General features: G+C 35.8%; 1 protein-coding gene across 2 annotated transcripts in view; it reads left to right on the top strand.

Annotated features, from left to right (window-relative positions):
• The window catches only part of PEX1 (peroxisomal biogenesis factor 1), a 73802-nt gene that overhangs the window by 46021 nt on the left and 11352 nt on the right, over positions 1-16429 (top strand). The window contains exons 18-23 of one of the 2 annotated variants that reach the window (XM_004265606.4): positions 1124-1266; positions 1348-1451; positions 2241-2417; positions 3508-3738; positions 4757-4951; positions 5226-5356. In XM_004265606.4, the coding sequence (XP_004265654.1) occupies positions 1124-1266; positions 1348-1451; positions 2241-2417; positions 3508-3738; positions 4757-4951; positions 5226-5356 (981 nt within the window). Of the gene's footprint in view, positions 1-1123; positions 1267-1347; positions 1452-2240; positions 2418-3507; positions 3780-4756; positions 4952-5225; positions 5357-16429 lie in introns of those variants that run through there. The other variant, XM_033420482.2, reaches the window with a different exon arrangement.

The raw sequence follows: 16429 nt of genomic DNA, 5'->3' as shown, positions 1-16429 counted from the left end.
AATTAGAAAAAGACAGGTATAAATGAAAATAAAGACGGAAATAATAAAGAACAGAAATTAGTGAAATAGAAAACAATTCAGTAGAGAAGTTCACAAACCCAAATATGTTTTGTAAACCTGATACAGTTGATCTCCAGCAAGACTGATCAAGAAGAAAGCAAGCATGAATAAACAACATTAGGGATAAAGGGGAGGAAGCAAGACTAAAGATATACCAGAAATGTAAAAGATAATAAGGGAATATTGTGAAATAATATTATAAACTTTATGCCAGTGTTTTTGAAACTTGGGTAACATAGACAAAATATATTTGACCACAGTCAAGCAAAGAAGAAACAAAATCTGAATAGTCTTGTAAAGGGGGGAAAACAATGGGCGCTAGTTAAAAATCCTTGCATAAATCAAACATCAGACCTAGTTGGTTTTTTAAGAGAGTTTTGCTAAACGTCAAGGCACAGGTAATCCAGTGTGTTGTTGGCCCCAGATTTATCTTACTTGCCATGTATTTACTAAGATATTTGTTGAGTTTTTTCCGTCACCATGACAGATATTTTGTATTAGGGGCGATTCTTTAGACATCTAGTCCATCCTTTTACCAGAGATGGAACTTATGTTACCTTCTTTTTAATGAAAACAAAATTAGTTAATAAATTAATAAAACTATATGTCAAAGTTCAAGTTAGAAAAAAATGTAATATATATAACTAAAATATATTTTATAGAGAGCCTTACAGAATAAAAGTACTAAGCTCGCCAAAATGTAATGGACAAAAGATATGAAGATACATTGCACAAAAGAAGTGCAGATGGCCAATAAGCATGTTAAAAAGAGTTTACTTGTAATAAGAATCAAAGAAGCATTTCACTCATTGAGTAAGACTGGTTTTTGTTTTAGTCTCTGTCCAGAAGGCATGTGTCTTCCCTGACCTCTCTAAGACCTGGTTTACTGAAAACAAGGATAATTACATATGCCTTGCCTTCCTTAAGGGTTTGTTGTGAACAATTAAATAAATACATAAATATATATATATGTGTGTGTGTATACAGATATAGATATATATATGAAATTACTTTGCAAACTCTGAAGCCCTATTCAGATAGGAAATACTGTTTGTTTCCCCAGAGCACAGGCTGCAAAGCCCTGCATCCTTTTCTTTGATGAATTTGAATCTATTGCACCTCGACGAGGCCACGATAATACAGGAGTTACAGATCGTGTAGTTAACCAGTTGCTGACTCAGTTGGATGGAGTAGAAGGCTTACAGGGTAATAATTGTAAATACAGAAATATCTTCTTATAACAAAATTTCACAAGGATTTAGTAAAGGATTTTTATTCCCCCCCCAGGTGTTTATGTATTGGCTGCCACTAGTCGCCCTGACTTGATTGACCCTGCCCTGCTCAGGCCTGGCCGACTAGATAAATGTGTATACTGTCCTCCTCCTGATCAGGTGACAATTTCATGTTTTGAGTCCAAAATCCAACAAATGCTATACTCTTTCCTTGTGAACTTTACTTCTGCCAGGTAATAGAAGCCGTCTTAGAAGACCAGCTTTCGGCAAAGGCCTTAGTCAGTGCTTTCTTACAGCATGAAAAGATTCTGAATTAGATGCAAAGCCTTTTTTTGGCCCAGCCATTCCATGCAAGTCTGAAAACTTTATACTCTTTCAGTGTTGGCCAATTGGAAAAACAAGTATTGCATGTCCATGTTCCCTGTGTTCAAAGATCACACACCTCATTATCCAGACAAAAGACTGATACTGAATCAAGCATAGGACTAGGAAGCATCTATGCATGTTACATAGAGACTAGGACTTTTTCCTAGTCCTATGTTGATGGAGCTCTTTTTCCCCAATTTAGAAATGAATGAGTAAAAGAAGAAATAGACAAATGAATAGTCAAAGGTATAAAATGTCTATATATCACATGTAGCAGTTATTTTTTCTTTCAAAACACTTTCTTGGCTCATTTGCCCAAATCTAGAAAATAAGCACTGTCTGAATTAGAAATGCTTTACACTAAATAGTTAAGAATGTTGATTTTCATTCATTTTCCTATGTTCCTTCTGTTAGGGAAAAAGTTCCAAGGAAGATAGATGTAGCCTACTGGTACATTCCTCAACTTATTTGTAAAGCTTATAAGATATATGAAGTGAATTTATAAGAAAAATCCTAAGAGACACAGTTTAAAATAACATATTCAATTTTATTTGTTAAATCAATTAGTTTTTCTCCCTTCAGGTGTCTCGTCTTGAAATTTTAAACGTTCTCAGTGACTCTCTACCTCTGGCAGATGATGTGGACCTTCAGAACGTGGCATCAGTAACCAGCTCCTTTACGGGAGCTGATCTGAAAGCTTTACTTTACAATGCCCAGTTAGAGGCCTTACATGGAAGGCTGCTGTCCTGTGGGCTGCAGGTGAGTTATATGAGGAGATCGTTACTATGGTGTCTTATGAGTGATACGAGCAGTTCAGTGTCAAAATTTCAACCTTAAAAGAAATTCCTACTTTTTAACAACTTTAGTTAACTGTATAGAAATTTACCTTTAGTCGAGTGTACCATAATTGGAATATTGGCTTTGCAGAGAATTTGTAATTATATGAAGAGTTTGGTGTCTATTTCTCTAACATTACCTTACTATTGGCAAAATATGTTGGTGTGTGGAAGGGTATTCTTTGAATTGAGGTAAGAATTATATTGAGATTTTAAATTCATTTTTTACTTTTAAAAAAGATCATCAGATAGTTATTTTGAAACTCAAATTGTCCCAGATATGGCCAATAGGAGCCCCTTTTGGATGGCTTCTGTGTCCTTTTGATATGTCCTCATCATCCTTTGATCACTTACGTACTTCCCTATACAACAGGATGTTCTAGGTTTATCTTATCTGTTCTCCAGCCCTAGAATCAGTTTTTTTCTCTAAGGATAATATTTTAATTTTGGCAGAAAATAATTTGATCTCTGCCACATTATGGACTTTACCGTATATTTTCTGGGAAGGGTTTTCAACTGTATACTCCCCTCTGCTACATTTTGTTGGAGATACTTGCGGGGACTAAATTTAGATACTGCCAAGTTTTTGCTATTTATTTTGGCAAGCCATTGAAGTTTTTTTTCTGCTAATGAAAGGGGAAAAAAGGTGTTTACAAGTAAACTACTCTATAATGATGAATCAGCCATGTTATAGAGTGCTTTATCATTTCAGAGTAGAAAAATGTGAATTGAAAGAGACATGAAAATAAAATCGAGGTCTGAGTCCTAGCTTTGTTAGTTTTGGGGGAGATGGTTGGCAAGTTATCTACACATTCCATATGTTCTCTCCTTATTTTAATAGTTAAAATTTTGTGATGTGACTCAGAATCATTAGAGAATCAATAAGAGCATTTGTAAAAAAATGCCTCAAGTTTCCTTGTACTGGTCTATTAGAATGCTGTCTCTGTGTGGTTTATTTTTGAATTGTGGACTATTTAGAGCTTTACAACTGGTTGTCCTTTTGTGTGTTTTAGGATGGAGGTTCCAGCTCTGATAGTGACCTGAGTCTGTCTTCAATGGTTTTTCTTAACCACAGCAGTGGCTCTGATGATTCAGCTGGAGATGGAGAATGTGGCTTAGAGCAGTCCCTTGTTTCTCTAGAGATGTCTGAGGTGCTTCCAGATGAATCAAAATTCAATATGTACCGGCTCTACTTTGGAAGCTCTTATGAATCAGAACTTGGAAACGGAACCTCTTCTGATTTGGTACCTTGTGCAGTCACTGTACAATTCTGAAATAGACAGCTGTATGTTGGTGTAATTTATGTCCTAACTAGCCCCACATGTTCTTTCTGGTTGGTTTGTCCTTCAGTAAAACAGTCTTTTCTTACACTAATCATTTTCACTCTATGTTAAGACAGAGCTGGCAGTAAGGGGAGCCGAAGTAGCCAGTGGTTGTGATTACCCTTTGGTTTCTTTCAGGTTTTTCTCCCTTCATTAGTGGCTTTAAAACATCTTTAGTAGCAGATTCATTTTGTATTAAACTTAAATTCTGTTATTGTAGAACAGTTGAGGATAATGAGAAATTTGGTACAATAATGTCAAAAATTCTAACAACCAAATGTTATCTATTGGTAATACTTCTGGTGGAAAATATAAGCACAGTGAAAAACTTAGTAGTAGTAATGTTTCAACAAGGAAAATGTTTAGATTAAATTTGGGCAATATCATTGTTTTTCTAAACTAAAATAGCATTTGACACATATCTCAGAAAATTAACAGTGGTTCACTGTTGCTTTAGTGGTTAACATTTTTACAAATATTTAGTGATTTGAGGGTAAATTTCCTTTATTAGGTTTTTAAAAATATAAACATAACCCATTTTTATTCTCAGGAATAGTAAGCTGTTTTAATTCTAGTCTTTGTTTTCTGTTTCTTAACTTACATGTAGAAATGTCCCAGAACCTTAGTATATACCCTATCATTAGGGCATTTGTGGTGGATTTAATAACAAAGCATTATAAAAACCTTGTATGATTGGCAGTTTTCACTCTGTGGTGGTTCAGCAACATAGGTATGGATGAACCTTTATAGAATATGAACGTATTTTAAACTTGCTTAATTTCAGTTAATTAAAATGTAAGCTTACCCATGTTAAAGTTTTATTGCTTAAAGTTCATAATTCTATCTTTGATAAATAATTTTTTTCTCCTTTGCTCTTTTTCCCTCCCTTCCTCTCTCCCCTTCTCCCTTCCTTCTCTCATTATTATGCTTAACAACGAAGAGCTCACAATGCCTGTCAGCACCAAGCTCCATGACTCGGGATTTTCCTGGAGTTCCTGGGAAAGATCAGTCCTCACAACCCCCAGTCTTCAGAACAGCCTCACAAGAGGGTTATCAAGAGCTCACACAGGAACAAAGAGATCAACTTCGGGCAGATATCAGTATTATCAAAGGCAGATACCAAAGCCAAATTGGAGTATGGCTTTTTCCTCTTCATTATAATTGTAAAACTTTTTAAAAATTGTTTTTCCTTATTGATATGTATTTTTTGATTGGTAAATGAGCTCTCTTTATAAACAAGGGACTGAAACACATCAATCAGTCAAATGATTATGTGCTAACAATTTTTAGTAATCTTAGGAGAAAGGGAATGTATAGTCTCCTAAGAAAACTGGCAAAAAGAAATAACACTTGGACTTCCTTTTCCATCATGTCTCTAAGTTAACTTTTGTCTTTTTTTTTAATTTAAGGAGGATGATGCCCTTAACCAACCAGGCCCCATCAGAACGAGTCTGGCTATTAGTCAGTCACATTTAATGACTGCGCTCAGTCACACAAGGCCATCCATCAGTGAAGATGACTGGAAGAACTTTGCTGAGCTGTAAGTAAAAGATTCTGATCCAGAAGTATAGATATTATTACAGGTGACAGTTACTCAAACTTCTAAAGTTCTTTTAAAATCACAAATAATACTTTGAATATTTAAAAGCAATTCAAAACATTTGCTTAGTAGCCATACGTTTAAATACCCCAAAACTTCAGGAATATAGAAGTCAAAATGAATTTTCATTATAAATGAATTTTCATTATAAATAATTCAAATATAATCAGATGAATTGGTTAATGACTTGGTTTAATTTTAAAAGCGTCAAAGAAAATAAAGGAAAATCAAAAGCCCAAAATGATTCCACTATACAGTTTCCAAAAATTATGAAAATATAACTGTTTTGTTTTCAAAATAATTTATATTAATCTCATTAATAATTAAAGACCATTTAAATACATTCACATTTATTCACTTGTAGACCGTGTTTAATATACATTTGAATTTATAGGCTTGAAGTTGTCTCACTAGTAACTTTGGAGTCTGAGACCCATAGACTGGGAACCATTCTAGGTCAATGATTCAACTTAATTCAAGAAATGCATTCCTCTGTAATGTACAGCATGATGACTACAGTTAACAATACTGTAGTATATATTTGCAAGTTACTAAGAGAATAGATCTTAAAAATTCTTTTCACAAGAAAAAACAATGTAACTGAGTTGATGATGGATGATATCTATACTTATTGTGGTAATTCTTTCACAATATATACATATATCAAATCACTATGTTGTACACCTAAAACTAATATAACCTTATATGTCAATTATATCTCAATTTAAAGAAAGTTAAAAATGGGGAAAAAAAAGAAATGTATTCCTGGTCTTTAGAAGTTACAACTTTCTTGTTGAATTTTGCTATATTCTGGGGTATGCATGCACATACGTGTACATGTATGTGTACACTGCAAGGGTAGAAAAATTTTCCCTTCCCTTCTAGATTCTTTGGTTGGTCTAATAAATAAATTGACATAAGATGGATTAACAGGAGAAAAAATAATTTTGTACATTCAAGATCTGCATAAAAATAGTAGACTAAAGTCAGTCAGGCAGTTGAGGCTTATATACTGTCCTGAGCTAAGGACAGAGATAAGGACCTGGCCTTCAAAGGGGAGGAGGGTAATTCACAGGAAAATGGGAAGAACAGGTGTTTGGTAATCAGACGTTTGTCCTGTCATGCAGATAAGTCTTTTGAGATTAAAAAAGTTATCTCTGGTAATAGCTCATTCTGGTGCAGGCCCCGTATCTAAATTCTTTTAAGGCAGTTAAGGGATAGGTAAAAAGCTTTTCTCAAGTCTGCTGGGTCTTGATTCCCTTTAAGTCAAAATAATCCACATGGCAGTTTGGGGTGGAAACTAGAATGATTCAGGATCCAGTCTAGTTTACAGGTAGAAACCCAAACGTCAAAGATAACAGCACTAGAATCTGATGTCCACAAAGCTGTATTACTGAAACATGATTTCTCTCTCTGCAGTGACCCCCATTTCTAACAAAGATAACCACAGTAAGACTAAACTATTTTCATTCTAGTTGCACTAAACTTGGCCTGATTATTTACATAAGTTCAACAAGAATAGTAATGGACCATATAGATGCTTTTAAATCTCCTTTCCTGGAAATTTTCATAAGGAATCTCAGATTGACCTTTCGAAAGCCTCTTGAGGCTAGGAAGCCGAGCCAAGGACTTACCATCAGATTTCGCTTGCAATAGCTATGTACTGTTGACCCTTGAACAACATGGACTTGAACTGCGTGGGTCCACTTCTACAGATTTTCAATAAACATATACTACAGTACTACACAATCCATGGCTGGTTGAATCTGTGGAGGCAGAACTGTGGGTACAGAGGGCTGACTATAAATATGCAGATTTTTGACTGTGTTTAGAGGGGGTTAGAGGGTGGAGGGGTGGTGTTGGCACCCCTAACCCCTGTGTTGTTGAAGGGTCAACTGTATTTGGGTTAATTTCTCTTTTAGAGGTCCCCAAAATAGCCTGAAGTCCTTGTACTTGCCAGGAAATAACCTTCCTTACTCACCTGGTAAGGTTACTGGGAACTCTGTAATCAAGGTACCAGGCTGGTTTTCCAAGGTTTATTGGCTCCATAAAATCAACCTTAGTTCCTTAAAACAGTCTAGTTTTTCTGTTCTATGCACATTCTCAAATAAGACATTCCAGTCAAAGCCTTGAGGATATAACCAGTGTTTCCAATTGTGTCCTGTTACGAGGAGAAAGGATTCTTATTGGACTTATGGAAATAACTGTATCCATGAAAATAAGAATACTCACTAAGAGTTTCTGAATTCTGGAGGGATCAGGTAGGAGAAAAACATGTTTCATCTTTGTTCACAAAGGTATATTTTACCAAATTACTGATAGCTTAAGAGAAAAGAACAAGGTTTCCTTAAATCTGGAAAAACAAAACATAGCAATGTTTCAAACAAAGTCATAAAAATTATAATGATCCTCAGTAGTTCATTCAGTCCCATGTAGTTAATTTTTATGGATCTTTTGTTAGTTTTATGAAGCCATCAGTTTCCCCATTAGAGTTCTGCAAATTCTTACCTAATTCAGTGGTATAAATTGAAAATTATCAGAAACCTGTTCTTGTTAGAGTCCTTTCCATGAGTCTCATTGAAGATGAAGCACTTTTGCAGGAACACTTTTACAATAACTATAAACGACAAGAGACTTAAAAATGTCCATGGTTAAAGATCTGATGAAATTTCATGATAATGCATTTGATAAGGAAATTTGGTTATTTCTATGACACAGTATTTTAAGACAACTGGAATTATGGTTGATAATATTACATATCAGATATTTAGGAATTTTATAGTTTCTATAAGACATATTAATAACATCCATATAATAACATCCATATAAATATAACTTTTAGTATTATGTCAGTGTTTCCCATGTAATTTAATATATCAAGTAATCCTAATTTATATCTCTCTTTTTATAAGGGGAGAGAGAGAACAAATCTCATGAGACGTTCCAGGGGCCCTCTGGAAAATCCCAGAGTTAAAGGTCAAAAAGCCTTATTTAGAATTTGATTTTGGAGAGATTTGTCAAAAATATTTGGTTTTAAAACACCATACTATCATAGGTCACTGTTAAACAATATTATTCACTTAACCAAAGCAACAATTAAAGACTTTGCAGGCAAATACAGAAAGTTACATAGTTGTAAAACAAACAACAAAAAGCACCTTAGACGAGCATTTTCTTAAGCAGTCAGACATGAGGCATAGGAAGTTATTTTTCTTTGTTTTCTAGGCAGACTACTTAAAAGGTAAAGAAAAACCTTTCACAGTCTTATCAATAGCAGACCAGTAGTCCAAAAAAATTTTGTCCTGAAAGAGAAGTTTTAATATCAGTAGTGTACTTATATAAAACTAAAACTTATTTTTTAGAACGGTTATAATAAATTCCTTCCATTTTAGCCAGCTTGACAAAGTAAAAGTCTCTCTCCAATGTTCCATACACATTTAGTTTGTCCTTTATTCTCTTTCCCATTCTGAAACAATCAGAATAGAGTTGCATACAGTTGTTTTTCTTATTATTTCTCAGTTTTAATTATATAAATTAGAATTCTTAACACTTAAACCTTAATTTCTAGTGATTGTGAACTGTTACACCAGCATTCTGTAGACTAGCAAATTAATGCATACATTTCATAATTTCTAAAAGAATACACTTTAACAGTACAATTCTTCAGTGTAGAATAGGACACATTTATTTATACATCCAAGTATTTTTAGTTCCTATGTAGTAAGAAGCCAAAAGTAAATAGATGTTCAATAATTAATGTTTCAGTATTTTATTTAGAAATGATGAAGATATCCAAAGAAATTTCATCACTTACCAAAACTCTAAGGGTATAAGTTACCAAAGAGATTCTGGAAACTATTTAAGTAGACATATCATAAAACTTAATTATTGTTGAGAAGTTCACTTAAGAACTAGTTAAGTTTTAAACAATCATATTTAGGTTACTTATGAAAATTTCATGAGACATTAAAACAGCCACCATGGCAAATTTTGTAACAGATACATACTTAAACTAGCTTTTATTTACTGAAAATTATCCCAGATCACATAAACTTGAGAAGAATTTGGATTGGTTTGTATTATGTTTCTGAGAGTTTAGAAATATTAAATTTGATGAGTGCTTTTTTCTTTAAGCCAATTAAATAGATCTTTTTACAAATTAATTTTGGCAATATTCATCCAGAGGTAGAAAAGTATCACATATACATAATATATCCATAGACGTAACAAACACACACAAACAGACCCTGTAGCTTCCATCCCAAAATTTTAGCCATGGAAGTTTTTATAGCAGTCTATTTTCTAAAAGCCTCTTCCCCTCAACTCCTTTTTTTTTCCCAGTCTCAGGTGATTATAGGCAGTACCTTAGCTATCTCCTGGGTGTTTACATTTCAAAGACATGATAAGATTTACATCTTCAAGGGACAGAGGAAGAATGCAAGTTTTCTTGTAGGAGTTTTTTTTTTTTAAGTATAGTTGCTTTACAGTATTAAATTAGCTTTAGGCGTACAACATAGTGATTCAGTATTTATAGATTATACTCCATTTAAAATTACAAAGTAATGGCTGTATTTCCCTGTGCTGTACAATCTGTCCTTGTTGCTTATTTTATACATAGTAGTTTGTACCTCTTAATCCCCAGCTCCTGCCTTGCTCCTCCCTCCTTCCCTCTATCGACTGGTAACCACTAGTTTGTTCTCTATATCTGTGAGTCCATTACTGTTTTGTTTCGTACGTTCATTTGTTTTATTTTTTAGATTCCAAAATAAGTGATAACAGAGTATTTGTCTTTTCTGACTTACTTCACTGAGCATAATATTCTCTAGGTCCATCTATGTTGTGGCAAATGGCAGTATTTCATTCTTTAAGGACTGAGTACATTCCACTGTGTATACATACTAAATCTTCTTAAGCCAGTTGTTCGTTGATTGACACTTAATGTTGCTTCCATAACTCGGCAATTCTAAATAATGCTGCTTTGAACATTAGGATGCATGTATCTTTTGAATTACTGTTTGTTTTCCTTGGATATATACCCAGGAGTGGAATTGCTGGATCTTAAGGTAGTTCTATAATTTCAGTTTTTTGAGGCACCTCCATTTTGTTTTGTTTTGTTTTGTTTTAAACATATTTATTGGAGTATAATTGCTTTACAATGGTGTGTTAGTTTCTGCTGTATAACAAAATGAATCAGCTATACATATACATATATCCCCATATCTCCTCCCTCTTGTGTCTCCCTCCCTATCTGACCCCTCTAGGTGGACATAAAGCACGGAGCTGATCTCCGTGTGCTATGTGGCTGCTTCCCACTAGCTAGCTATTTTACATTTGGTAGTGTATATATGCCCATGCCATTCTCTCACTTCGTCCCAGCTTACCTTTCCCCCTCCCTATGTCCTCAAGTTCATTCTCTACATCTGTGTCTTTATTCCTGTCCTGCCCCTATGTTTTTCAGAACCATTTTTTTTTTTTTTTTTTAGATTCCATATATATGTGTTAGCGTACCGTATTTGTTTTTCTCTTTCTGACTTCACTCTGTATGACAGACTCTAGGTCCATCCACCTCATTACAAATAACTCAATTTCCTTTCTTTTTATGGCTGAGTAATATTCCATTGTATATATGTGCCACATCTTTATCCATTCATCTGTTGATGGACGTTTAGGTTGCTTCCATGTCCTGGCTATTGTAAATAGAGCTGCAGTGAACACTGTGGTACATGACTCTTTGAATTATGGTTTTCTCAAGGTATATGCCCAGTAGTGGGATTGCTGGGTTGCATACTGTTATCTATAGTGGTTGCACAAATGTTCATTTATACCAATACTGTAGGACAGTCCCCTTTTCTCCACATCCTTGCCATTATTTGTTATTTATAATCTTTTTGATGATAGCCATTCTGACAGGTATGAGGTGATATCTCAATGTGGTTTTGATTTGCATTTCTCTGATAATTAGAGATGTTGATCATCTTGTGTCTGTTGGCCATCTGTATGTCTTCTTTGGAAAAATGTCTATTCAGATCCTCTGCCCATTTTTTACTCAGGTTGTTTTTTTGATATTGACTTGTATGAACACTTTATATATTTTGGATATCAATCCCTTATTGGTCATATCATTTGCAAATATTTTCTCCCAGTCAGTAGGTTATCTCTTTGTTTTGCTGATTGTTTCCTTTTCCTAGGAGTTTTAAGGTATATTTCTTTATTATCAGAAGTCTAGGGTAACTGCTATTTAAAATTTCCTATCTATCTTTTTAGAACAGTTCTCTTCTAACATCCTGATCTTTTACAGTAGCTGCAAGCATTTTGAAATGAATAGGGGAGGTTTGGGGATTGGTAAAGTGAGATGAACTTTTGAATTGTTTCTAGAGCCACATTTCTGGTTTTGCAGACTCTAATTTGTAAAATAAGGACAGTCTGTTTTATTTCCTCAAAGAACTAGGTTGCAGCCTGAATGCAATCAAGGGGCTGACCCACCTATCCAACTACGTGAGGATTTTTAATTATGATGGAAATCAAAAGATTACTATAAGAGCCTACAACATGCTGCCTACAAGAGACCTACTTTAGGGCAAAGGACACACATGAATTGAAAGTAAGGGGATGGAGGATTAGCTGAAGACAATGAAGTAGAAGGATGTGAGCTCACCCTCTTCCTACGAAAACACCAAAAGTCACAACCAACTGGTGAACGACCATTGACAAAAAAACGCTGGAACTTACTGAAAAAGATACCCTACATCCAGAGACAAAGAAACCACAGTGAGACAGTGGGAAGGGTGCAACCGCAATAAAATCAAATCCCATACCTGATGAGTGGGTGACCCACAAACTGGAAAACAGTTATTGCAAGAAGTTATCCCACAGGAGTGAATGTTTTGAGCCCCATGTCAGGCTTCCTAGCATGGGGGTCTGGCAACAGGAGGAGGAGTCCCCAGAGAATCTGGGTTTGAAGGCCAGCAGGGTTTGATCATAGGATTACGACAGGACTGGGGGAAACAAACTCCACTCTTGAAGGGCACACACAGTCTTGTGTGTACCAGGACTCAGGAAAAAAAGTAGTGACCTACTGTTTTTAGTGACTGGGCCAGACCTACCTGCTAGTATTGGAGGATCTCCTGCAGAGGTGGGGGGGCAGCTGTGGCTCACTGAGGGAACAAAGACACTGGCAGCAGCAGTTCTGGGAACTACTCATTGGTCTGAGCCCTCCCAGAGGCCACTGTTAGCCCCACCATACAGCCTGTAGGCTCCACTGCTGGGATGCCTCAGGCCAAACAACCAACAGGGTGGGAACACAGCCCCACCCATCAGCAGACAAGGGGCTTATTAAAGTCTCCCTGAGCACAGCCCTACCCAACAGAGGGACAAAACCCAGTCCCACTCACCAAGGGGCAGGAACCAGCCCCTCCCATCAGGAAGCCTGCACAAACCTCTTAGACAGCCTCAATCACCAGAGGGCAGACAGCAGAAGAACTAAAATCCTGCAGCCTGTGGAACAGAAACCACAGTCACAGGGAGTTAGTCAAAATCAGATGGAAGAGGAATATGTCCCAGATGAAGGAACAAGATGAAACCCCAGAAGAACAAAGTGAAGTGAAGATAGCCAACCTACTGGAAAAGGAATTCAGAATAATAACGGTGAAGATGATCCAAGATCTCAGAAAATGAATGGAGGCAAGGATCGAGAAAGTACAAGAAATGTTTAACAAAGACCTAGAAGAACAAACAAAGATGAACAATATAATAACTGAAATGAAAAATATACTAGATGGAATCAATAGCAGAATAAATGAGACAGAAGAATGGATAAGTTACCTGGAAGACAGAACGGTGGAAATCACTGCCACAGAGCAGAATAAAGAATGAAAAGAAATTAAGACAGCCAAAGAGACCTCTGGGAAAACATTAAAGGCACCAACATTAGCATTATAGGGGTCCCAGAAGGAGAAGAGAGAAAGGACCTGAGAAAATATTTGAAGAGACAATAGCTGAAAAATTCCCTAACATGGGAAAGATAACAGTTATCCAAGTCCAGGAAGCGCAGAGAGTCCCAGGCAGTATAAACCTGAGGAGGAACATGCCAAGACACATAGTAATCAAATTGACAAAAATTAAAGAGAAAGAAAAACTATTAAAAGCAACAAGGGAAAAATGACAAATAGCATACAAGGGAACCCCCGTAAGGTTATCAGCTGATTTCTCAGCAGAAACTGCAGGCCAGAAGGGAGTGACACGATATATTTAAAGTGAAGAAAGGGAAGAACCTGCAACCAAGAACATTCTACCAAGCAAGGCTCTCATTCAGATTTGACAGAGAAACTTCTCTAGGCGGGAAAGAGACCAGAAATGTAAAACAACCTTGTACATATATATATTGCTATATCAAAACCTCGTGGGAACAGCAAACCCCAAAACTACAATAGATATACACACGAAAAAGAAAGCAACCCAAACACAACACTAAAGATGGTTATCAAACCACAAGAGAACAAAAGAGGAAGGGAAGAAAAAAGACATAGAAAACCAAACCAATGACAATGGCAATAGGAACATACATATCTTTAATTGCCTTAAATGTAAATGGATTAAATGCTTGAACCAAAAGACTTAGACTGACTGAATGGATACAAAACCAAAACCCGTATATATGCTGTCTACAAGAGACCCACTTCAGCCCTAGGGACACATACAAACTGAAAGTGAGGGAATGGAAAAAGGTATTCCATGCAAATGGAAATCAAAAGAAAGCTGGAGCAGCAATACTAATATCAAACAAAATAAACTATGAAATAAAGACTGTTACAAGAGACAAAGAAGTACATAATGATCAAGGGGTCAATCCAAAAAGATATAACAATTGTAAATATATATGCACCCAGTGTAGGAGCACCTCAATATATAAGGCAAATACTAAAAGCCATAAAGAGAGAAATTAACAGTAACACAGTAATAGTGGGGAACTTTAACAACCCACTTTCATCAATGGACAGATCATCCAGACACAAAATCAATAAGGAAACACAGGCCTTAAATGACACATGAGACCAGATGGACTTAATTGATACTTATAGACCATTCCATTCAGTAGTAGCAGAATACACATTTTTCTCATGTGCACGTGGAACATTCTCCAGGAGTGACCACATGCTGGGCCACAAAGTGAACCTCTGTAAACTTAAGAAAGTTGAAATCATATCAAGCATCTTTTCAGACCACAATACTATGAGATTAGAAGTCAATTACAAGAAAATGTAATGTAAAATGTAAAAAACAAACATATGGAGGCTAACAACCAATGGATCACTGAAGAAATCAAAGAGGAAATCAAAAAATACCTACAGACAAAAGCACAATGACCCGAAACCTATGGGATGCAGCAAAGGCAGTTCTAAGATGGAAGTTTATAGCAATACAGTCTTACCTCAGGAAACAAAAAAATCACAAACAACCTAACCTTACACCTAAAGCAACTAGAGAAAGAAGAACAAACAAAACCTGAAGTTAGTAGAGGGAAAGAAATCATAAAAGATCAGAGCAGAAATAAATAGAGAGAAAGAAAACAATAGCAAAGATCAATGAAACTAACAGCTGGTTCTTTGAAAAGATAAACAAAATTGATAAACCTTTAGCCAGACTCATCAAGAAAAAAAGAAGAGGACTCAAATCAATAAAATTAGAAATGAAAAAGGAGAAGTTACAATGGACACAGAAATACAAAGGATCATGAGAGACTACTACAAGGAACTGTAGGCCAATAAAATGGACAAACTGGAAGAAATGGACAAATTCTTAGAAAGGTACAATCTCCCAAGACTGAAACAGGAAGAAATGGAAAATATAAACAGACCAATCACAAGTCATGAAATTGAAACTGATTTAAAAACTCCAAACAAGCAAAAGTCCAGGACCAGATGGCTTCACAGGCGAATTCTATCAATCATTTAGAGAGAAGTTAACACCTATCCTTCTGAAACTGTTCCAGAAGATTGCAAAGGGAGGAAAACTCTCAAACTCATTCTATAAGGCCACCATCACCCTGATACCAAAACCATACAGAGACCACAAAAAAATTACAGACCAGTATCACTGATGAACATAGACACAAAAATCCTCAATAAAATATTAGCAAGCAAATCCAACAATACATTAAAAGGACACACCATGAGCAAATGGGATTTATCCCAGGGGTGCAAGGATTTTTCAATATCCGCAAATCAATCACTGTAATACACCACATTAACAAATTGAAAGGTAAAAACCATGTGATCATCTCAGTAGATGCAGAAAAGGCTTTTGACAAAATTCAACACCCATTTATGGTAAAAACCCTACAGAAAGTGGGCACAGAGGGAACATACCTCAACATACTGAAGGCCATGTATGACAAACCCCCAGCAAAACATCATACTCAACAGTGAAAAGCTGAAAGCATTTCCTCTAAGATCAGGAACAAGACAAGGATGTCCACTCTCACTGCTTCTATTCAACATAGTTTTGGAAGTCCTATATACAGCAACCAGAGAAGAAAAAGAAATAAAAGGAATCCAAATTGGAAAAGAACAAGTAAAAATGTCACTTTGTTGATGACATGATACTATACATAGAAAACCCTAAAGGCACTACCAGAAAACTACTAGAGCCCATCAGTGAATTTGGTAAATTTGCAGGTTACAAAATTAATACACAGAATCTGTTGCATTTCCTTTTTTTTAAATTTTAAATAGAACGGTGACTACAATTGTTTTTTTATATATATTTATTTATTTATTTGGCTGTGTCAGGTCTTAGTTGTGGCACATGGGATCTTTCGTTGCAGTGTGCAGTCTTCCCTCTAGTTGTGGTGCGTGGGCTGTTATGGTGCACAGGCTCTGTAGTTGTGGCATATGAGCTCTCAAGTTGTGGCACATGGGTTAGTTGCCCTGTGGCATGTGGGATCTTAGTTCCCCAACCAGGAATCGAAATAGTGTCCCCTGCATTGTAAGACAGATTCTTTTATTTTTTTTGTAT

The sequence above is a fragment of the Orcinus orca genome, chromosome 9 (genome assembly GCF_937001465.1).
Source record: "Orcinus orca chromosome 9, mOrcOrc1.1, whole genome shotgun sequence".
NCBI classification, from domain to species: Eukaryota; Metazoa; Chordata; class Mammalia; order Artiodactyla; family Delphinidae; genus Orcinus; species Orcinus orca.
The sequence above is the reverse complement of the archived record's forward strand: the minus strand, read 5'-3'. Positions and strand labels throughout refer to the sequence as shown.